General features: G+C 48.3%; 1 protein-coding gene across 1 annotated transcript in view; it reads left to right on the top strand.

Annotated features, from left to right (window-relative positions):
• ZNRF1 (zinc and ring finger 1) overlaps window positions 1-23,170 on the top strand; it is a 29,849-nt gene extending 6,679 nt beyond the window's left edge. Inside the window, exons 2-5 of the mRNA XM_088476771.1 lie at window positions 16,528-16,623; window positions 18,317-18,422; window positions 19,105-19,194; window positions 20,891-23,170. Of these exons, the coding sequence (XP_088332897.1) occupies window positions 16,528-16,623; window positions 18,317-18,422; window positions 19,105-19,162 (260 nt within the window). The 3' untranslated portion in view covers window positions 19,163-19,194; window positions 20,891-23,170. The remainder of the gene's footprint in view (window positions 1-16,527; window positions 16,624-18,316; window positions 18,423-19,104; window positions 19,195-20,890) is intronic.

The following is a 23,170-nucleotide window of genomic DNA, read 5'->3' as shown; positions in this document are numbered from 1 at the left end:
CTACGCTCCGTTGCGCTTAATCTGCGACTTTGAACGTGTGTAAAATCAATTCCTGTGCGGTTACAGTCACAGCCCGGCGCCTGTAGTACACCGAGTGGGGTTTTGCTGCAGCTTTGATGCAAATAAGTTGCAGAATTTAAAGAAAAATACAGTACGCTACACCTCAGAGTCTGTCGCGCCGGCTGTTTCACGCCTTACGGCATGTAGACACTAGTTGTATAAGGACACATCTGTACATGAATGTTCTCAGTTGGCGAATTTCATTTCTGCAAACTATGCGGAATAACCTTGGACCGTTTGGTTAGGGTTACACTGACCTTTGCATGTGATGCAGAGCTAACCGCTGGTAAAAGGAAGCTACAAGCATAATATATTGTACACTACTTCCAGTGTACTATGGCGATGTATCTAATCTTATTTACATCACGTGTTGCTATTGTCTACTGCCATCAGCCATGAAGGACCCCTGCCGTGTACTGTAATAGGGTTATAGTTACGTGCTGGAGGCATTTAAAAAAAATAATTAAATCAAGACCACGTCCTCTGGTGCGAGACCCTTCTACCAGGTTTCCTTGCTATTAGGGTGTGTAAACTTTTTGAATGTTACGTTTCAGAATGAAGTCAACGTACCATGCGATTGTTGTGTCTAATATCTAACGCCTCCGAAACTGGTAACCCTTCAGATATTTACCATGCGCGTTTTACACTTTGATTTTAGTGTTCCATAGAACCGTAGAATATGACGGTAGATAAGAAACACTTGGCCCATCTAGTCTAGTTACCGGAACACTTACTGTGGACGTGTTACTCAGTAACTAGTCAGCCCCTATATGGACGTATAAAAACTAAAGTTATCTAATTCAGCTCGGTAACGCTCAGAATTTAATAGAAATTGTTGAGTAAATTGTCTTTTTTAGTAACTTTCCTTAGCGGCCATAACCCATAGAAAATGACGGAAGGCGTTAACCCACGGCTTGCTGACCCTTTGTAGAAGTTAGTAAACTTTAATTGGGCCAGTTTTGTGGCCATTGTCTTGCAGGACAGGAACAAGTTTGCAGTTTAGCGGAAGCCACCGCTCTGCAGACCCCAGGTAAAGGGGGTGATCCCCTGTGTCCTGTCACATGGTTGGGGCAGTTTGTGTAATTGTAGAGGTGATCTGATGAATCGGACACGCACACAGCAGGAATCTGCCTGGGGAAGTTTGTGGATAGAAGCTTCAGCTGTGGGCTATAAATATTTCAGCGACACGCCTTATAGGACAGGACTGAATGACGCGTTGATATTACAAACACTAGTGTTCATTCTAGCACCCTGCACCTGTCACAACCCGTGAAGTTCCTAATTCCTGCCTGGGGTGTCGCTCTCTGTTCTGGTGCTTCTAGCACACTGGACTGCTGCAACAAACTGCTGGGATACAGACCAGTGTGTGCTAGAAGCACCAGAGCAGTGTGTGACACCCCAGGCGGGAAGACTAAACACCAGTGGATTGCTGGCCGATTATGGTGGGACTTGTAGTTTCACAACACCTGGAAAGGCAGAGGGTGTCCCGCTCTGGCATAGGATATCTGTCCCTGGCGGTTCCTCATGCTGTGTCACACAAGATGACTGGAAGGGACCCATCCCCAGACATCGCTCAGCTGGAGGATCAAAGTGACTGACATGGGACCTGGTTATCACAGACCAATGCAGTACTATAGTCACAGGCTTTGTTTTATACTCTGCAGGTCAAGATAGTTGCCCAATATATTCATTATTCCAGTGCGGGAAGCCCAGTGTCATGTACATATTCCATCTGCTGTAGGACTAGAAGTCCCAGCATAGTCTTTCATCTCCCTGGTTGAGAGCTGTTCTCTAAAAATTCACATTTATGTCTGCACCTCGACATCACAGTGGAGGGTACAGCACAAATAACTAACACCCAACCTTTGCAAAAGTTCAGGATCCCCTCGGAGAAATTGCTGTAGGTCCTTCTGGTTCTCCCAGTTCTTTTCATCATTTAGTTGGCTGGAAACTCTTCCTGATTGAGCCACAGCTTCTGTATAAGTATGCAGTCTGCTTCTTCAGTAACCTGGTTTATCTGCTCTTTATTCTCCTGTTAGGATGCTCACCATGGGCTGTTGGAGGTTGTTGTCTCAGGTTAAGGTTTGTTAAGAGTCCAGATAGGGTTTGCTACTCCAGAGTCTCCCTTGACCGGACACCAGTTCAGATATAGACCCCCTTCTATTCCTACCATCCTGGTATTGTCAGTTTATAGCACTAATGTAACCTCTAGGGGGGGGGAAGTGCATTGGGAACGGTTTGTGGCTACTGTTGGGTACTTTCTGCTTCAGGGTCCATAGGCTCCACAGGGAGACCTTGGGGTATAGGTGATGAGTCATCCGGACCCCACGCAGTTAAATACCAGAGGCACCTCAGTTTCATTGGGTTCCCGGCCGGAGTCGGGTCACTGATACGCGCGGGGCTGTTGACAGCCCCTGAAGATTTTTATTTTAAAGAAGATTCTTCATTTCTGTAGAGCAGACAGTCCTGGTGACGTCCGCGCTGCTGCTCCGGCGCCGAAACGCCGGTACTGATCCGAGGATCTCGGGGTCTTGGCTAGCAGGGACCCCGCGAGGATACCTGGACTGCGGCTGGGTACTACGGGAAGTAGGTAAGCGGTGGCTCACCGCGAGTGTCGTCCCGCTGGAGCAGTACTGGGGACACCCGGGAATGACGGCAATGTGGAGCCAGGCATTAAGGTCCCTGTGCTGCCACTTTGAAAGCATCTCAGCCTGTGTCCCTGGTTTCAGTGTCCCAGGGGTTAATTGCCTGCCAGGGAAGGCAGCCTTCCCTGTTTAACAGCCGGCTCCTCTCCTCAGCGCGCCTTTCCACTGCGTCTGGCTTCGCTGAGCTGCTCTCCTCCTCGGGCCACGCCATCTCTGAGGGCTCCGGCGGCCATTTTCTTGGTGGCAATGTCACAGTGCTCTCTGGCCAGCATGTGCCCGGTCCCCCTGTATACCTCTCCCGTATGTGTCAGTGTAGGCAGCACTATTGCCTACCAGACACTGAGGGCCATATTCAATTGCCGGCGAAAAGCTGTTATCGGCGATAGTTTTTCGCCGATGATGTCATTTTCGCCTATCTGGACTTAACACCGTATTCAATTCTTCCAACTTTTTCGCTGGTGCGGAAAGTCAGTGGTATGAACTCTCCGAAACAGTATCACCTATGAATAGGTGTTGGGAAAAAAAGTGCAGAATTGAGGCACATACTTCCAAAAACCACCCAGCACCCCTTGGACTGTCCCCCAAAGGTAAACTGTGTAAAAAATTAGTTACCCTGGACAACCCAAAAAAGTACTTTTTTTGGGGGGGGAGGGGGGGCGGAAAAAACAAAGTTGGGGACAAACTAATAAACTAGCAAAATAGACTCAGGGGGTCCCCAAGTATGCCCAGGCGTGTGTGGTTTTTTTTCTGTTGCAGGTGGTTGCGGCAGGTGGATTTTTCACAATTTTAAAAAGTTCACATTGGCGACTTTAAAATATGCTTGCACCCATTTTTGTGCCTCAAATTTGTTGCTAAATGCTATTCTGCATCACTCATTCAAAGACTCTAAACAGCACCTATTGAGACCATTTAAAGACCCAAAATACCTTCAGCAGGGCTATTCGGGGTACCCATAGTGAACCCCCATGTCACAGCATCTTTACGGGGGTGTCAGGCTGCTTTCCCCCCAAAAAAAGACAACGCTTTTCGCCCACTTCGTTTTCGCTAGGTCCCAGTTTTGCCGATTTAGAATTGAATACGGGATATGCGGGAACGAGCGCAATACTTTTTCGCACCCAAAACCTCCGATGTCGACAACAAGTCCGGCAACGGACTTTCCGCCTCTAATTGACTATGGCCCTGGGTCTGCGTAGTTGATTATGGTGCAGGTTCATTTCTGCACTGTATGTGACTTATGCTAGCGCTGTCTCTGTGTCTATTTCTTTTCACAGCCTGTCAGTACCAAACTGTCAACTGTTTCTGATATACATTTCCTCCAAAATAAGGCGCTCAACTCTTTGAGAGAAATTCAAGCTGCCTCGGTGCCCTCCCTCCTCCGCGATGGCATAATGCCAGAGCCCGGGTACACAGTCAAAGATCCAGTCTGCGGCACTCGCAGGACTTCACGTTATCAATAATAGGGAGACACTAATCCATGTAGTTGATTAGTGTTTCAGTAGTGTTATCTACTTTCGCCAGAATCCGATTGAATGATTCTGACGAAAGGTAGATAGATAAAACTACTGAAACGTTAATTAGCTACATGGAGTAGTGTCTAGTGAGGAAGAGAGGGTGCAGGATGGGGTTATGGGCAAGGGGGTTATAATCCACCAGGCCCTTCTAATGTCCTGGGCACAATGTATTTAACCCCCTTGGGTTTCCTTTTTATCTCAGGTCCTGGCTACTATGTGGGCCGCTTAGTGGTGCCAGCTGTGTTCCCTTTTATGGTGTTATCACAGCAGTCTTTTTTTTTTTTTTTTTTCCCTCACTGGGATTGCCACAAAAGAATACAGCTATACAGATTCCTCCTGTGCCCCCACCATGGGTAGATGGTGGCTACCTCTACTGCTCAAAGACTTGTTGCAGGAGGAGAAAACCGTTAAGCGTCCTGTGGTGTCATCACGGCTCTCGGAGTCTGAGATGTCTTCTGATGACGGAGAGAATGCGGATGTCTCTAACTCCGACTCCCTTCCACTGAAGATGGAGACTCGTTTTGGGGTTAATAATCCTGCTTTGCTGTGGACTATCAGAGCCGTCTGGGTCATAGAGCAGCTTCTCTGTTCACGCAGGCTTTGTTGGTACAAGTAAAGGGCTACTTCTGCATAATTCCCTTTATCAGATAATTTAGTTGATCACAGGGCTACAGCCTGGCGAATGCCCGGTAAGAGGTATCAACCGAAGAGACGTTTGGCTGCGTGTTGCCAATTTCCTGAAGTTCATGGCATGAAATGGAACTCATCCCCTGGAGTGGATACACATGTAATGCGGTTACTAACCAGTGCTACGTTACCTATGCCTTCCATTTCTTCCGTGAAAGTTAGGAAGGTGGAGATTTGCCGGAAGTCTATATACCCTTCCCTCAAATGCTTCTGGGGTTCAGATGGCTTTGGTTGGTAACATCAGAGATGCAGCCACTTATATTGGAGAGGCTGCTCTGGTTGTCAGTCTCCTGACTTCCAGTGTCTCGGCTGCAGCTGTGTCTGATTGCTGTTTTTTGTGGTTGCGTTCTTGGAGGGCAGATGTTGGTTCCAAGAAAGACCTACCATGCTCGTCATACACTGGGGAAGTATTGTTCGGCCTGGAGTACAAGACGTCCTGCTTCCGATTCCGAGGATAAACCCTCAGCCTAATGGGACAGGCCTCTCTCTGGGGGATCCCAGGGTGGGAGGCCGACTTCTTCAGTTCACCCAGTGTTGGTGTCAGACCACCGCAGACACCTGGGTAAAAGAAGTAGTCTGTCATGGGTACGCCCTATCCTTCTGCAGACTATCTTCCCATCAGTTTTTCTGCACAGACCTTCAGTCAGACAAAGACACAGCCTTACAAATCCAGAAGGCCGTACAATCCTCGCTTAAAGCAGGACTCCTATTACCTGTCCCGTTGTCCCAGAGGGGAACGAGTTATTATTCCAATCCTTTCTGGTTCAAAGACCGAACGGATCCCATCGGTCTATTCTCAATCTCAGGTCCCTGAACAAATTCCTCAGGGTACTTCTGTTCAGGATGGGAACCCTACGCTCGGTTATACTGGCTATGGAACCTGGGGAATTTCATGATGTCTCTGGATATTCAGGATGCATACCTGCATAATCCAGTTACTTCGGCTCTCCAGCGTTTTCTCAGGTTTGCTGTTCTGCAACAACATTTCCAGTTTCGGGCTCTACTGTTTGACCTCTCTACTGCACCTCGGGTGTTTACCAAACTAATGGCAGCCCATCTGCGGCTGCAGGGGGTCCGCCTGTTACCCTACCTGGCTGACCTTTACTGTTGACAGGGTCTCCATAGGTACTTCACCACCACCTACAGCTGACAATATCTGTGCTTCAGGCGCACGGGTGGCTGATCAATTGGAAGAAGTCCTCCCTAATTCCATATCGAAGGAGGCTCCATCTGGGAGCTCTGTTGGATTCACAACAGCAGCGGATCTTTCTGACTGCGGAAAAGATCTCCACTTTACAGACGCGAGTGTGCAGATGCCTCCACAGTTGCCGAGTGTCCATCCACTCAGCACTGCAGTTAGTGGGATCCATGGTACCAACTTTCGACATGGTGGAATATGCCCAGTTTCATTCCCAGCTTCTACAGAAATTGATCCCCCTCCAGGTGGGACTGATTACCCCATCGGATAAAGGCACAAACGATGGTGCTCTCTCCGGAGGTACGTCTCTTGCTTGGTGGCTGCAGACGGGCCACCTCACCAGGGGGCCTCCTTTTTGGATTACGGATCTTGTCCTCGTAATGGCCGACGCCAGTCCCCAAGGTTGGGGCGCAGTTATAGGTCCACACTCATTTCAGCAGAGGAATCTGCCCTGCCAATCTACATATTGGAACTTCGGGCGGTCTTCAGGGCCCTGCAGCAAGCCAGACTCATATTTCACGGAAACCCCGTGCAAGTTCACGCAGACAACGCCACGACCATGGCTTACTTCGACCATCGAGGAGGAACTCTTAAGTCAGGCAGCAATGGCAGAGGTGTTACGTATTCTGACATGGATGGAAGGTCATCTCCCAGCCATATCAGCAGTTATTCATTCCAGGAGTTCTCAATTGGGAAGCGGACTTCCTCAGCCGTTACGATGTGCATCCCGGGGAATGGTCTCTTCACCAAGAAGTGTTTCAGCTCCTAGTGGACAAGTGGGGCCTTCCGGACGTGGACCTCATGGCTTCCGACACAATCACAAACTGCCAGTGTACGGGTCCAGTACAAGAGACACCCAAGGCTTTCTTGGTAGACGCTCTGTCAGTCAAGTGGACCTTCCAGTTTGCGTACCTGTTTCCTCTAATCTCCCTTCTTCCTCAAGTACTTAGGAAGTTCAAATAAGAAGGCGGCAAGATCCTGCTGGTGGCTCCAGCGTGGCCCAGACGTCACTGGTACTTAGATCTTCAGAGTCTCTCCATAGACACTCCGTTGCTGTTGCCTCAATGTCCAGACCTGTTGTCAGGGTCCTTTCCTTTACCCGGATCTGGGTCGTCTGTCTTTGACGGCGTGGCGCTTGAGACATCCCCCCTGAGGTCCAAGGGTTTTTCCGGCTCTGTTGTTAAGCCTCTGTCAGGATTTACCACAGAGTGTGGCATGCCTACTTTCAATGGTGTCGTCCCAAAAGTTACGATCCCCAGGTGTTTCGGATATCCATTGTTATGGCTTTCCTGCAGGCGGGTTTGAATTTTGGTCTCCACCTTGCCTCTGTCTGCTCTTTCAGTGTGGTTCCAACAAAGGATTGCTCCTCTTCCTGATATCCGCACTTTCCTACAGGGTGTCCTTCAAATTCAGCCTCCTGTGGCGCCTTGGGATTTGGCTGTTGTCCTTACGGCCCTCCAGGACCCTCTATTTGAACCCCTGGACTCCGGGGATTTCAAATGCTTACAGCTAAGATGGCTTTTCTTCTGGCAGACGAGTGTCAGATTTGGGGGCTCTCTTGCCGTTCCCCATTTCTAGTTTTTCACCAGAACGGTGTTCGAACTCTCCCTGGGTTCCTTCCTAAGGTGGTGTCTAGTTTCCACATTAATGAGGACATTATTGTACCGGCCTTTAATTCTCTAGACCTTTAATTCTCTAGAGGCCTTGGAATGTGGTACATGCCCTCAGGATTTATGTGGGTCGTACCAGTTTTCTTCGGAAGTCGGACTCCTTGTTTGTCCTCTAAGGATTCCTCAAGAAGGGATGGCCAGCCAATAAACAGTGCCGCCCTCTGTTATTGCTCATTCTACTCGGTCTGTGGGTCGTGGGCAGCTCGTCGTGGCGCCTCGGCTGTTCAGCTTTGTAAGGCGGTCACGTGGTCTTCTGTCCAGACCATTCAGAGGTATTCTGCATTTGATACCTTTTTCCTCTCAGGATGCTTTCTTTTGGGCGGCGGATTCTCCTCCCTGCACAGGAGCGTCCCCACCCTTAAAGGGACTGCTTTGGGACATCCCCAAGGTCGCCCTGTGGAGCCTACGGACCCTGAAGTAGAAAATGAGAGATATGGTAAGAACTTATCTTTTGTTATCTCTTTCTGCGAAGTCCATAGGGTCCGCAGGGCACCCACCCTGACGCACCTATGCTTCAGATGGGCTTCGCTCTGGTCACCGGTTTTCAGTCTCCTGTGTGAGAATGTGATTCTTGTGTTCCAGACTTTCTTCTCTCTCATCCTGTGAGGTGCCTCTGGCCTGTGTGCGGGGTATAGGAGAGACCCAGCACATCCTGGGAGAAAAATTGAACTGCGTGGTGCCCAGATGACTCAATCACCTATACCCCAAAGTCTCCCTGTAGACCCTATGGACTTCGTAGAAAGAAAAATAACAAAGGGTAAGTTCTTACCAGATCTCATTTTCTGATGCTCTCTCCTGTGGTGGCTTTCTTATGTTTCCTCTTCCTTAAACAGGCGCTGCAGTGGCGCCACGGTGGGGTTGGGGGACTACCACAACTGCGTGGGAACCCGCTTAGTTGTCCGGGCACCAGTTTTTATTTTTTAGGCGCACCGCGCACAGTTTCATATTTTGTCTCTACACAATCCAGATGACCGAAGACTGTCATCTCCTGTCTGTTTCCGCCATGCTCTACACGGATTCTCCTTTATTTTCAGGGGATAGATTTATGGCGGTGAGACTGTCATCTCCAGCTTGTATAAATTAGCTCATTTTGTAATAAAACTGCTATAAAAGAAAGTGATAGTAGCGCTGGAATGAACTTTGTTCTAGAAATGACAGGACAGGAAACGGCTGACATGTGGTGCGAATCGTTAGGAAGAAAGGCTGAGGGGGGGTCTTTGGTCCCTCTTACAATTTTGTAGGTTCTTTAATGCTGTAAGCGTCTGTAGGGCGGCTGGTGGGGGAGCAGCTGACTCCTGTAAACCACATTAATCACGGGCAGATAGAGGGCCTGATTCAGAGCCGGGCGCTATTTGCGCTCGCTCGTCCAGAAAAAGGGGCTGGCTATTTAAATTGACCGTTCGCTCTTTGCGGTCTGTTGACGCCTCTATGTCTGAACGAGCGAACAAAACATGCGGACGGTTTTTTGTAAAAAATGCCCCCTGGCCGCTCGCATCCTACGTCATCTCCGCTATTTATTAGAGTAATCGAGTACATCGAAAGGCGAATGAACTGCTCGCTATTCTTGTGGCTGCATTTTCCTACCGCAATCATGCGAGCAGTTCTGGCTAAAAGACACCCAACTGACGTGGTCGATGACGCTGCTTTGTTAATTATGCACACCCTTAAAACGCCCCTTTTGGCACGCCTGCGTTTGGATCACCATTCCCCGTTTTCAAGCACCTTCCCCTGTTACCACACACAAACGCCTCATCCTGTCACTCAAATTAGCAGGCATTCGCTATTTTGCGAGCACACAATTTCCGGCCGCACTGACTGGTTCGCGCATGCGTACTAAAACCCATACGCATGCGCAGATGTGCGAACATCGCTCGGAGTGAACGAGCGGCTCTGAATCAGGCCCAGTGTCCCGCCACACCTCTGTCCTGTTCTTCACGCAGAGATGTTTTATATTCCCGATACCATTACTGAGGATGTGTTTTGAATATGTTATTAAGCATCGGGACCAAGGGCCTATTTATATCTCCCAGTATCTGCCCTCTGGTTATATTCATTCGTCATCTAAGAAAGCCTCAGCCCAGCCACAGGATGTGTATTGGTAGATGGATTGCATTACAGCCTGTCACCTAATTATATGGACACAGTACTTAGCCTATGCAGCGTAATGCTAGCTATTGTCTTCATCCTCCGCATGTCGCCCAGTGTCTTAGTGAATAGGAAGTCTTGTGTTATTACCAGATGCCTTTCTACAGCCGGTCTGCTACACCCTCCTCTTCTGCAGAATCATTGGTAATGGGAGTTTGCTGGTAATAACATCAATAACGCCTCTAGGTCTCTCCACTCCTCCATTGCGTTCTATGCGCCTTGCTGATGGCTTTCGCATTTGTGTGTCGAATACCAGGGTGGATAAAAGATACTTGAAGCATTTGTACAACTAAGTGACAGTCTTGCGCTGGCTTCTGCTACGTGTATCGTACAGAGATTTGCATACTGTGATAGGAAAGGAGCTCTCGCATCTGTAGGGAATGACCCCATATGAGGGCAGAACCTGCGGCACTGGCTCCTGGTTGTTCTCGGCTAATCCTGCTGCTCACTATTATTTATATAGCACGCACCCATTCTGTAGCGCTGTACAGATAATATTTAGTCATTGCTTTCAGTCCCTGCCTCAGTGGAGCTTACACTCTATGGGGGCGCTTCAGTTCAGCGGTATGTTGAATAGCCTGGGGAAGGAGTTCCCGGAGCTATTCAGTTTACCATCGCTGTTTAGTCCGACTACAGGATTTCTGCTCGCACCCTCCAGAGGTGTGAGCGGAAATCCGACTAACGTGCCGTCCGCTATGCCGTTTTCCGGATCAGCACGGCACTTACAGCATTGCGGCCGGCACTTTAGATTGAGAATGCCGGTCACCGCAACATAACATCCAGTTTAAGGTGCTATTCTCCGACTCAAGTGGTTCTGGTCTGACTTGACAGCGGGGTCAATTGAATAGCTCTAGGAATACCTTCCTGGCGCTATTTACATTGCGCTGAATTGAATCGCCCCCTATATTCCCTATCACCTGAACACTCTTACACTAGGGTTATTTGTTTTTATTATTTTGACCAGTTAACCTACCAGTATGTCTTTGGATTGCGTAAGGAGACCGCATTACACGGAGGAAACAGACAATCACAAATTCTGGCACGCAATAACTGATTCTACCCAAAACCGTTTAAGTGGAGTGTCACGCGTCCTGCTAGTGTCTGGGACCCGCTGAGCACCGCCTGACCGCAGCTTACTAAGCTTTAGGAAGGGTCAACACGTGTTCAAGTAAAATAAAAAAATGAATCCCCCCTATCTAGGATGGAGAGCCCATCGATAGTCACCTACACGGTCATATGTAGCCCGGATTCTGGACTGCGTCTGGATTTCTATTTAAGATCGCTTCTAGGTTTGTCTGAAAACTGTTAGACGCCTGATATAATCCCTCCCATGTGTGACCCGGAATTTGGGAACTGCGATTCACTTCGGGTCCTTGACGTACAGTGATGCAGTATTGTAGACTGAGCGGAGGTTCCAGGTAGAAACCGTTCTCGCATGTATAAAACTTGCACTTTAGTCTAATAATGTAAAGGCTGCCTTTTAAGAAGTAAAATAAAGGTAATCTTCAGATACTGAAAGCAAAAAGCAATCTTCTCTCCATTTGTGTTAATGTTGACTATTGGTCCCATTTTATCCTTGTTTGATAAAATGTAGATGAAGTGAACACCTAGATCTGGTACAAGGAATCTGGCTGTTGCCTAATTGGAACCCTTTCATGCCTTACTAGGTGCATGGTGGTAGGATCTGCCGAACGGTCTGATAACCAAACGATCCGGATCTTCTTTTTTTTTTCAGGCGGTGAATGATTATCGTTCATGTCCTCATACAGATCAATCGTTTAATCGGCTCTGCTGACCCAGCTTTAGTTCTGATAATCGGCAAGTCTGCCCCGTTTTTCGTTCTTTGAACTCCAGAAGTGATCATGCTGCTTAGTGATGAATAGAAACCCGCCATTGCTTAGTATGGCCTGGACACCGTTCCCTGCTCTGGGCTTGCCTTAAGATTAGAAGTATAAACAAAGTTGGTAAATGGAGGGGGGGGGGGGGGGAATGCTTGTTTAAATGTTGCCATGTCCCAGTTACATTAAGAGCTAATGGTGTGACTGAGGTGTGAGGCACAAAGTGCCTCAGTGAGGTCACTAGTCGCAGCTAGTGAATCGATAAGCTGCAAAAATGAGCGCGTTCACTCTGCGTAGCTTTGTTGCCCGAAAAGGGACATGGTATTCGGGTCACTGCTGCGTCCATGGATCTGTCGCATTTTCTTGGTTGCTCATATTTGACGTATGTAGAGGAATAAGATTCTGTAGGCGCTGTTTGCTTACTGACCTTTTATAAGTAGCATCTTTATGAATAGGGCGCTGTCTGTTCCGATCTCGCTCATTGACTCATCCTGTCTGTATTAGGAGGCCATTTATTACATGCCAGAGAGGCAACTAATGTGAGATTTATTTATTCTGCATTGTCTGTGATTCTGCCCCGCAGCACTTTCTGCTATTTTTGGTGACTAATCCCCTTTCATGCAACAGCAGAGTCATCCGCGGACCGTCTCTTGCACTGCGTGTCACAGTACACACATTGCTAGTCCTGCCCTGCCCCGTACGGCTCTACCTACTGGCATTCTAAATACAGCACGTGTCTGAGGCATGCCAACCTAATGCCAGGTGTTGCTGTCACCTGAGTAATCTCTCTGTACTCCATGTGCAGTCTCCCACCCCCAGAACCACATCATGCGTGGCGGAAGCGTTGCACGGCGCTATCAGGAGTCGCAAGACGGCTGGGAGGAGAGCAGCAGAGATTGACTTTGTTTTTGCTTGTCGGTGAAATGCCCGTGCTGTATCTGGCTGTCGCTGTGCCACTGTACTGCCCGCAGGGCTGGCTGTTCCCCTCACCGCTTCCTGCAGCAGCTCTGTATCGAGGACAGAGAGCGGCTGCCTCACACAGAGATTCTGATCAGACAGGATGTCAGTTAAATCCCCACTGAGACCGCAGTTTCCTCATTGTATTCCTGCAAAGTGTCAGGTGCTGGGGGGGACGCACCTGTAAGGTTTGGTGTATAGATCTGTTTACAGAGCACCCTGGATACCAGGCACACACTCTATATTACTCTGCCCATCGGAAGGTTAACTGCTGTGGAATATATTGCATAGGTCTGGTTGGGGCTCTATGATCTGCCGATGACCACCACGCACTTCATTGGGGATCATTAGCTGAGGAAATCTGATGAGCAATCGCGTTGGATCGGCTGCTGATCACAGTGAGCTCTCGGCACAGTAGCCGCTGGCCAGCCAGTAACGCGTGTTTGCGACCTGCGTCAGATCCACATTCCCCCTCCCCCGGCACATGGTGAAAATTGCGCTCCGATCCCACTTGATCTGCCTGAACGACCATAATGCAACGCTTAGCGTTCAGTTCAACCACGCTGGCCCGTATTGGGATGGAACTAATTTCGGAACGATGTGCTTCCCGGGCATTGCCGCAATCTGTCGGGTACTAGACAAAACTTGTGATGCAAATGGACGCGATTTGCCATTCCTGGAAAGATAAATCGCATCCATTGCCAAGAATTCAATCCCCCTCTGAGGGGTCGGTCGTCAGTTGGCTGCGAGGTGGCTGGCCCCCCGTTTAAGTGCGTGCATTTTGCCGCAATAACTGTACTCTCGGGCTTGCGGATTTTAGTTTGCATTCTCATAGGGTGGTGTACAAAAATGCGCGTGTCCAAAGCGAGATGGGCGGGTGATGTGTCCTCATCCACTTGCTCCTAATTGATTCGACCCTTTAATGTCTATCAACTGGTATCTCTGTGCGGGAAAGGGGGGGTTAAGCTTTTCTGGCCCCCATCCTACTGTACAACCACCATAGCCTCCACTGAGTGATCTGAACCCTATTTTGCTACAGTATCTGCACCCCATGCACTCACCGTTGATGACGTCACGTTATAAATGGGGTTATGATTCCCCGAGTGCCCATCACAGAGCCTGCGGACGGTTGCTAGGTGACTGGAGGCGTTCACCTGGTTGCCATGGAAACCTAAGGCCTCTGAAAGTGGGCAGGCTAGTACATATATAGATATGGTAGGTACGGTGTGCGGCACTAGATTTACTATGTTACTATGGTACTGGATTGTGAACCAGGAAGCTGGGACTGTCTATTCCTGACTCTGCGCGGCTCTCTCTTATGAGACATGCCTGCTGCTGCTTCCTCTTTCACAATAGCGTTTGTCAGGCTTTGAGAGCGCCATCCCCTTACTGTGTGTTGTCCTGGCACAGGAAGTTACAATAGTTGTGTGTGACTGGGAGAGATCCCCCCCCCCCCCCCCAGTACTTGTTGCCTGGGTCACTGTAAGCTGTTGCACTCTGTTATCAGCTCTTTTATGTATTGTCTCACTGACTGCGCACAGGTTGCTCTGCCCAAGTGCTGATCTGTTTCTGGTTATGCTCAGTAAATGTGACACAGATGTACCTTTTACTGCTCCGGGTAATAACACAGGTCTGCGAAATTGAAGGTATTGAAAGCTTTTTTTTTTTTTTAATAATACTTTTATATTCTTAATTATACTCCTGTATAATATTTAAAAAAAAATTACCACATCACATTTACCTATAAGGGGGTTACATACATTTTTAAGAAAAAAAAGTTTCATTGTTTTGACATATTTATTGTGAAAGTGTAGATGATATCACTGTTTTTTGTCTTAATTACATAATAAAATAACAATACAATCAAACAATAATAGAAACAAAACCATAATTGAAAAAAATCGGTAATATAATATATATTTATTTATTTATTTCGTTTTGTCGCTTTTCGTTTATAAGCTTTTTCTGTGTATCATCCAGCAGCAGTCAGCCCATCATGCTGACGTCCGACGACCCTGGTATCTTCTTTCTACATCTTTAACGTCTTGGTGGAAGCGTTCACCCTGTTCTTCACCGTAGTCTCCGAGATTATTCGGAAAATGCTCAATATGGGAATTCAAAAAATTTACCTTTTATACTCATATTGCAGCCAAAGTTTCTGTAACGATTAAGCATTTCCCTGACTATTTTTTTGTAGTTTAAATCCCTGACATTGCCTAAAAAATTTTAAATCACTTGTTTGAACAAAGTCCACACCGAAAGTTCCACAATATTCATTACACGCCCGAAATGTTCATCTTTTATTAACTTTGTAATGTCAGGGCCTGTAAAACTTCCTTCCTTCTGTTTAGCAGTTTAGTTTATGATGGCTACTTGATGAGAAGTATCAATTTAGTGTGTATACTGGACTGTAGGTGAGTGGTGTGTACTGTATATGTACTGTGTGTATGTGGTGGTAGGCAAAGGGTTAAAATGAGCTGGCACAGGGCAAAACTATGTTGTATTTGGTTCCACTTTTGCCAGCTCACTGTGTGTGTGTGTGTGTGTGTGTGTACAATGTTCCTTTAGACCAGGGGTGGGGAACCTCAGGCCCGGGGGCTGTATAAGGCCCGCGGAATCATTTTGGTCTGGCCCTCTGAGCTATTTTCTGCTAGCCTCATCTGGCTAGCCTGGTGCCTAGAATGGCTCCCTGCAGCCAGAATCTATGCCACAGTGCCGCCTGGAGCATCCTTAGGGTGCTTCAGACGGTCATACCCGCTGCCCTTACTGCTCCCCGGAGCATCCTCGGGATGCTCCGGGCATTGCTGTAATCACCGGCGATTGTGGCCCCCCCGTCCCTGTGTGACCTCACACAGAGGGGGCATGGCCTGTACCGGGCCCGCAAATAATGTAATATATATGAAAATGGCCCTCGATAGAAAAAATGTTCCCCGCCCCTGGTTTAGACAGTATGGGGTCTAGGCCCTTAGTAAATTTCAGCTCCAGGACCATATGGACCGTAATCTGGCACTGGGCAGGGTGGGGGGGGGGGGGGGGGAAGGTTTATGATGAGAACTGAATTGCAACGTTCTATACAACTGACTGAATTCATTTAAGACCATGTTTTATAATGTAGGCAGAATACATTTATTACTTTAAAGAATATGGGAAAAAATGACTTCTTCATAAATACACGTTTTGCAGAAAAACGTGATGTGCAATATCGAGAGTCATTTTCGTGTCCGAAGCCAAAAATCTAAGTATCACATAAATTCGTTAAAGCTTTTTCACGGCAGAGCTGTGTAATCTGTAACCTGCCCTCACTGCAGGAGGCTTATTGCATACACGGTTATGTAACAGGGATAGAGCCAAGTGATTGTGTCAATAGTAGTAGATCTCGAGGCTTTCTATTGGAGCCAAAAAGTTGAATTCATCCCCCTTCCTCCATGTGCAGTGCATTCAATCCCCCTCCCCAAATCTAAGGCTATTTGCAAGGACGCAGCCTGGCGATACTGTTCTCTGCATTGAATGCTGCTGACACAGGTACGGGGAATTGTCAGTAGCACTGACGTACCGAGCGTATATCTCTGGAGTAACCTGTATGGCGGCAGCATCTGTGCGTCACGTTTATTGTCGTCCTTTCGGCTCCCGCACAGCGATACTTGACGTTGTGCGGCCAGCAGGCCGGCCCTCCCCAGAATGGGTGTTATATATTTTATATTGGTGCCATAACCGGAAAATATTAGTCACAAACCTGCAATTGTCCAGATTTACATAAGCGGGTCTGTCTGTCATTACATCCCGGGGTAACGAGTAAAACTTTTCTATTGTCCCCAGGTTTTCGGTGCCCCATATGTTCCAAATCTGTGGCCTCCGATGAAATGGAGATGCACTTTATTATGTGTCTGAGCAAGCCTCGGCTGTCCTATAATGGTACGTATGACCCTTTCACCGCTGATCTTACAAATTAAGCCCCTTGTCTGTCTTTTTAAATGATTTTTAAGTGCAATTTAAGGTGTCATTATTTGATATCCTCTGTCTAATGCATATTTAAGCACCCTGGCGCCCCCCAGCTGCAGTGAATGGAACTACATGTAGTAGCCTGTTCTGGCACAGGTTGATGTGTAAGACTAATATTAGTGCATGCAGTATATAGACACGTGGGGTGGGTAAGGCTCGGGTTATGTAGAGTGTTGCCTGTGCAGGGACTAGCCTGTATCACACCAGCGCAGTATGTTATTTAGTATAGTGTTGCCTGTGCAGGGACTAGCCTGTATCACACCAGCGCAGTATGTTATTTAGTATAGTGTTGCCTGTGCAGGGACTAGCCTATATCACACCAGCGCAGTATGTTATTTAGTATAGTGTTGTCTGTGCAGGGACTAGCCTGTATCACACCAGCGCAGTATGTTATTTAGTATAGTGTTGCCTGTGCAGGGACTAGTATGACTCTAGTCTGGTTACTGGACCTATATCTGTGTCACTTGCGTTTGGTCTCGTCTCCTCGGAGGCTACAAATAGCTTTTGCTGACAGGTAACCGCTTGCTGTGCTTCCTATACTGAGCAGTAATGCCCACCCTGACCCAGTAACCCATCCAGAGACCGATCCTGCCTCACGCACCAGGAATTCGCAGCAGCCGGCCGGAGAGTGTCTGCTCCTTAGACACGTGGTTAGGGCAGGCGGCCCTTAACCCATCACGGTGCCTGTAGTCAGCCAGGAGACACGTAGCTGTATTACAGACGCTGGGGTGGAAGGAGGGACCTGCTCATCCAGGCACCTGTAGGATCTAAAAAGAAGGGAGGAAGATTCTCTGACCTACATATAAATCGCTCCCATGAATGGGAAATAAGGAACATTTGTCAGTCTCTTCCTGATTAGTGAAAGCACATTGCTGTGAGGTGTTGGCAAGTTAGAGGTCCGCTGACGTGACGGCATCTGCTGTATGGTGTTCTACAGGAAAGGAAACTGAATGGTATCGATATGCCGGTGGCTGTGCAGCCGCCGATTGTAATCCAGACAGCGCTAGCTCGTCTAACCCTCCTTTAGGGGTGCCTAACCCCAGGTAAACCTAATCCCCCCCCCCCAATCCCCGGCTACATCGCTACTTACCTCCGGCGCTGGACGATCGTTCTGGTGTCCTGTCAGGGTCCCGGCGTCGGGATTAACATAGGTCTTGGCATTTGGATGCCCATGTTAAATCCCCTGTCGGGGTTGTAGTGTCGGGATTTGAGAGCCGCCGGGCTCATATCTACATCCCATGGAATCTCATAGCCGCGGTTCCGTCGTCCTTTTCTGTGCGTCCGAGGAGCTCTGGGGCCTGTTCTCTTACATTATATAATATGTCTGGGGAACTTTGGGTATAGAACCCAGACCCACCTTCAGCCTTTCTCACTAGACCGTGTCCCAAATAATACAAATGCCGTGCGCTGCTTGGACTCTTCATACGCTTTAGGGTTGTTACGTTGGACAAGCTGACCTGTGCTGGTCTATGTGGCAGAAGTCTCGCCCTGTCCAGGGTAGGTGAGGGACTGTTCTTGCCTGATGCCGTCACCTCGTGGCCCTGTAATTGACATGGAGTCTTCCCGCCCTTTCCTGCCGCCCTCTCACCACTCTTTTTCTCCACAGACGACGTGCTGACGAGAGATGCAGGCGAATGCGTCATCTGCCTGGAAGAACTGTCACAGGGCGACACGATAGCCAGACTACCATGTCTCTGTATCTACCACAAAAGGTAACGATGGTCGTCCTGCTTCACCAGACACAATCCGGATATTCACTTCCTTTTACCTCTTTATGTTGGTGTGAATTAATCGTATACATGCGCTGCGGTCCCTGCCTCCGTGGTGTGTGTGTGTGTGTGTGTGTTTTTGGTCCCCCTGATTTTGGCTGCAGCTTGTCGCCTCGCTCTGGTAATCGCCATTGTGCGATGTCTGTGTCTAGTTGTCCTGGTTACCTGGCGCGGGTCCCAGTCTGGTGTGCACGGTGGTTACTGTAGTAACCCGGCCTCTGTGAGCAGCCTCCTGTCACACCGCCCCGGGGGTAATTACAGACAAGCGAGAGGACTGGCCGGGCAGCTGTTAACCCATCCGGTGCTGAGGCGGCCGCTCTCGCGCTCAGACCTGTGTCAGGGTGTAGACGCAGCAGTTTCTGGAGGCTCTTCGGTGTTACGTGGCCAGGAGTAAGCCTTTGTAGGTCAATTAGGGCCATAGGCCGAAACCACAGCCTTGCTCAGTAATACAATAATGGCTGGGACAAGTCTGGTGTACGACAAGGTGATGCCTCAGCAGTGATTGTGTAACGTATAAATGGATCTGGGTCTACTCCCGAGCGCTCTCTTCCTTATTAGTTCCCTGCCTAAACTATTAGAGGATCAGTTAATGTCCCAGGTATCTGACTCTGCTTCCCTCTCTCAGCTGTATAGATTCCTGGTTTGAGGTGAACAGGTGTTGTCCAGAGCACCCTTCTGATTGACCTGCAACCAGTCTTGCTGACTTTCTTTTAAGGTATGTACGTCCATCACCTATAGTGAATGCTGCAATGTGCCTGGATAATAGTGAGACAACTTTATGGCACCGATACTGGCTCTCCCTGTCTGGTGATGGATCAGTTACTGTACCATCCGTATATTCGTTTGGCTGCAGTACTTGTCAGTGGAAGCAACCTGAGCTAGTGTACACGGTGCTGCCCCTCCCTACCCCTTGCAGGTCTGTACACATTAGCTGGGAGACACGGGCGCTGCACCTACTGGGCACACTACCTTCACCAGACGGGACTGGCAGAGCTGTGAGATCTATCATTTTGCTACAAGCTCTTGAGTAACCTGTGACTAACAAGAGGAGCCGTCACAGGTGTTAGATCGTAAGAGTTTTATTGTTTAAACTAGTGGTTCTCAACCTCAAGTTCTCCCAACAGGTCAGGGTTTGAGGATGTCTGCTGTGGAAGCTGGTGTGATTACTCACCCAATAGATCAACTTAACTTTGCATGATTAAAGAAATACAGAAAACATGACCTGTTGGTGGTACCTGGGAACTGCAGTTGAGAACCCCTGCGTTAAACGTAAATATTGTTTGCACACTTCACCTCGTGCTGTAGATCCGGGCGCGCGTTAAGCAGCCTTCAGTCCGCACAGGCCAGTAGTGGTCCTCTTACTACCACATTTACTAACATGTTCCAGAATATACCGATCGATTTTAATTCGTTTTTATGATCTGTCTTTTAGGGCTACCCTACATTTTTTAGTTTTCTGTACCCCCTAACAAGCGACTCCAGTGCTGATTACTGTGCTATCATCCGGGAGCCGTGTGATGGGTCTGTAGCCTCTCGCTGTAACGGGTGATGTGGTAGCACACTGTGCCATCCTCTAAAGGGCATTCTTCTATAGCACATGGAAATGCTGGTCTGCAGACCCGTCACACAGATCCCATGTAGTCTGAATTGTGCGTTCTATTTGTATATGGGAGGTGGGGGACTGAGGGCCTGATTCAGACGCGGACGCTATGCTGCACGCGCTCGCATTGAGCGATTTTTTTCGCAACCTGCGTATCAGTCGCAATGAGCGTGCGCGAACCAGTCATTGCGATGGGAAAGTGCTCGCCCGTAGCCCGGCCGCTATTTTGAGTGACTGATAGTGCCGTTTGTGGGTGGTAACAGGGGAAGGTGCTTGAAAACGGGGGTGTGGATGTGCGAACGCAGGCGTGTCCTACCGTCAGAACGGCGTTTAATGGGTGTGCATAATTAGCAAAGTAGCGTCATTACACACGTGACTGGGTTGTATTTTAGCCAGAACTGCTCGCAATGTTGTGGTGGGAAAAGGCTACCACAAGCGCTGCGTGCAGCTCCGATGGCTCTCGATGTTCCCGATTAATCCTACAACTGCCGGAGATGACGTGTGTTGCGTGGCAAAGGGGCGTCTTTATACAGGTGCGAGCGCATAGTGCGGCCGCTCGCTATTATTTAGCGGGCAGCTTTACGTGATGATTTAAATAGCCGGCCCCTTTTAGCCAGCGAGCGGCCGTAAATAGCGTCCGGGTCTGAATCAGGCCCTGAATCTCCATATGCTGATGCATGCGAAATCTGTAACGTGCACACACATAAATCCAGGGCAGTGTGTGTGATGTGTAGGGGTGGGAGCAGTTTTGCTTTGTGCACACCTGACCTCATGTCTGTAACCCTACTGACTCTCTTCCTCTTGTTTCCAGTGCACTGGGTTTCACCCACTTTAGGATGGCAGAGACTGGACTCTGCGTCCTCCCCAGGGTTGTTTGAACTGCTTTACACACACGCCCCCCTCCTTCATGCGCTCTTTCAGTTATCCCAAACTGGAGCATCGGGGAGTAACAGAAGCCAAACTGAAGACTCTTCCCATCATCATCTTTAAGTACTCGTGGGGAGAAAGCGTCGGGGGGAGAAGCCAGAAGAGGTGTCTTTACGCAGGCCCGCTAACGGTCACCCAGGTCGGTGACGCTGAGATGTCTTAAATCCAGGCCACTTGTGCTCTTGTCAGCGGAGGGCCTGGGGCCAAATAGGCAGCGGATGTCCATCGCCTTCAACCCTTTACTGCTATTGAACACGTTGGGATACGCTGTAATCCGTGATGCCATGACAGGCGTGTACTTTTTATTCCTGGCAATTTGCACTGAACTAATCGAGTTTTAAGGGCGAGGCGATCCTGTGCACGCCAAGCTCCTCCTCTATCTGGGTGGAGTGGATTTTTCATGGAGTGTTGGTGAATGAGATCAGCAGGCAGCCTTCCGAGGAGTCTTCTCTAAACCAGGGTTATTTCCCAGTGCTTCCCACACACCGGCTTCTAGATGTTTCGGCACTGACTGGTTAGAAGGGGAGGCCTCGCCATCGCCTCGTCTCTTGCTGGATGGAGGTTTTCGCCCATCGTATAGATACAGGGTCGAGGAGGGAGTTGTGACTATGTTTAGAGAGTTTTACGAAATAAAGGGTGGAGGTCTGTTAACCCCACACGCTTGTTTTTTTGCCAACATCCCCACCCTCTCCTTTATATTTATAGCTAGTATAAATGAATTATTTCTGCTGGATAATGTCAGGTGACACGTGTCGGAGGGAGGGGGGTGGGGTGGGGGTTGTTAGTGTTTACAATGTTTGTTCCCATCCCTAATTTCACCTGCACCGAACCCCATTATTAATTTCCCCCTTGAAGTAGCCAGCGCGGACATTATATTGAATACTTCTAATATGCTGGTGCTGCATCCTGGACAATTCACCATAACAGATGTCCATGACTGCCGCCGTTGTGAACCGGACGACGTTTAGCCATCGAAGCACACAAGACCCAAGGCTTCCGGATTTCTGCTCGCAGTGGGGCAGGAAAATGCTGCTAATGCAATGTTTAGTGACCTCATCATTTTGTAATAACCATTTCCTGTAGACGCAGGTCTTTACTGAAATCCAGTGCGCTATCCTTCTAGAAATCTAGGACTTCAAAGCCATTGCACATAGGTTTCAATGAAGTGCAAGTTCCTTAATAAGGTTTTCGCCCACCCTGTAGATAGGGTAATCTGGAGAAAACAAGCCCTAACGTGCCAAAATCGAAGCTGGATTTTCTGATCCCTATTCATTGGGGCAAGGAAATGATCACTTTCAGTTTTATAACCATTTAGGAGGGTATACAAGGCTCACACATTGCCACGGGACAAAATAAAAAAAATAATAATAATTTGCAAAATTTATGGCCGAATTTGCAGACCTTAACGTTCTGTCCTACCCTTGTCCCAAATAAAGTTGTGCACCTTTTGAATTTGATGAAAGGGTCTTTAGTTGTGTAACGGCAAAGGCCTGGCCACTGTTGTGTGTAGAAGAGCGCTTTGTCTCCACCTAGTGGTGAACGCAGATTCTTTCAAAGATACCGGTTTACCTAGAGGCGGAAGCAAGCTGGTGCCAATCGGTGATTCGTTTGTCTTTTATCCCAAAAAAATGACAATGATGCACTTGTTTTATATATAGATATGTCCGTTTTACTTATCTCATTTGGTTTTGTCTCCTCCCCAGCAGAAGTCCCAGCAAACGGCTGCACATCTATACTAGTAAACTGTATTTGCCATCATAGACCGACAAAATGCTGAATATTGCCAATCTAAGAGTCATTTAGAATCTGCCTGCATGGTAAAGAGCTGTACATTTTCTACTGACATAGATCTGTGATTGGGGAAAGAGTTACTGTGTTATATATATTTGATGTTTGCAGTCGGGGTGAGATATGGGGGAGGGGAGGGGGGTCTGGCACTGTCCGCAATCCTTATTACCCCAACACTGCTGGAGTTACCCTTTTATGCTGACCTGACACTTTGTGGAGGGGGAAATCCCTGAACCCAAACATCACTTGCCCTGTTTTTTTTTTTTTTTTTTTTTTTTTTTATTATTTTTCATTTTTCGTTTTATTTTATAAAATGTGGAGGGAGCCAAGTTAGTGTTGTATATTGGTTATTCTAAAATAAAAGATTGAGACTACA

This window comes from Taudactylus pleione, unplaced genomic scaffold, assembly GCF_031769625.1.
Source record: "Taudactylus pleione unplaced genomic scaffold, aTauple2 ptg000194l, whole genome shotgun sequence".
Lineage (NCBI taxonomy): Eukaryota > Metazoa > Chordata > Amphibia > Anura > Myobatrachidae > Taudactylus > Taudactylus pleione.
Note: the sequence above shows the minus strand (reverse complement) of the source record. Positions and strands in the feature narration are given on the sequence as shown.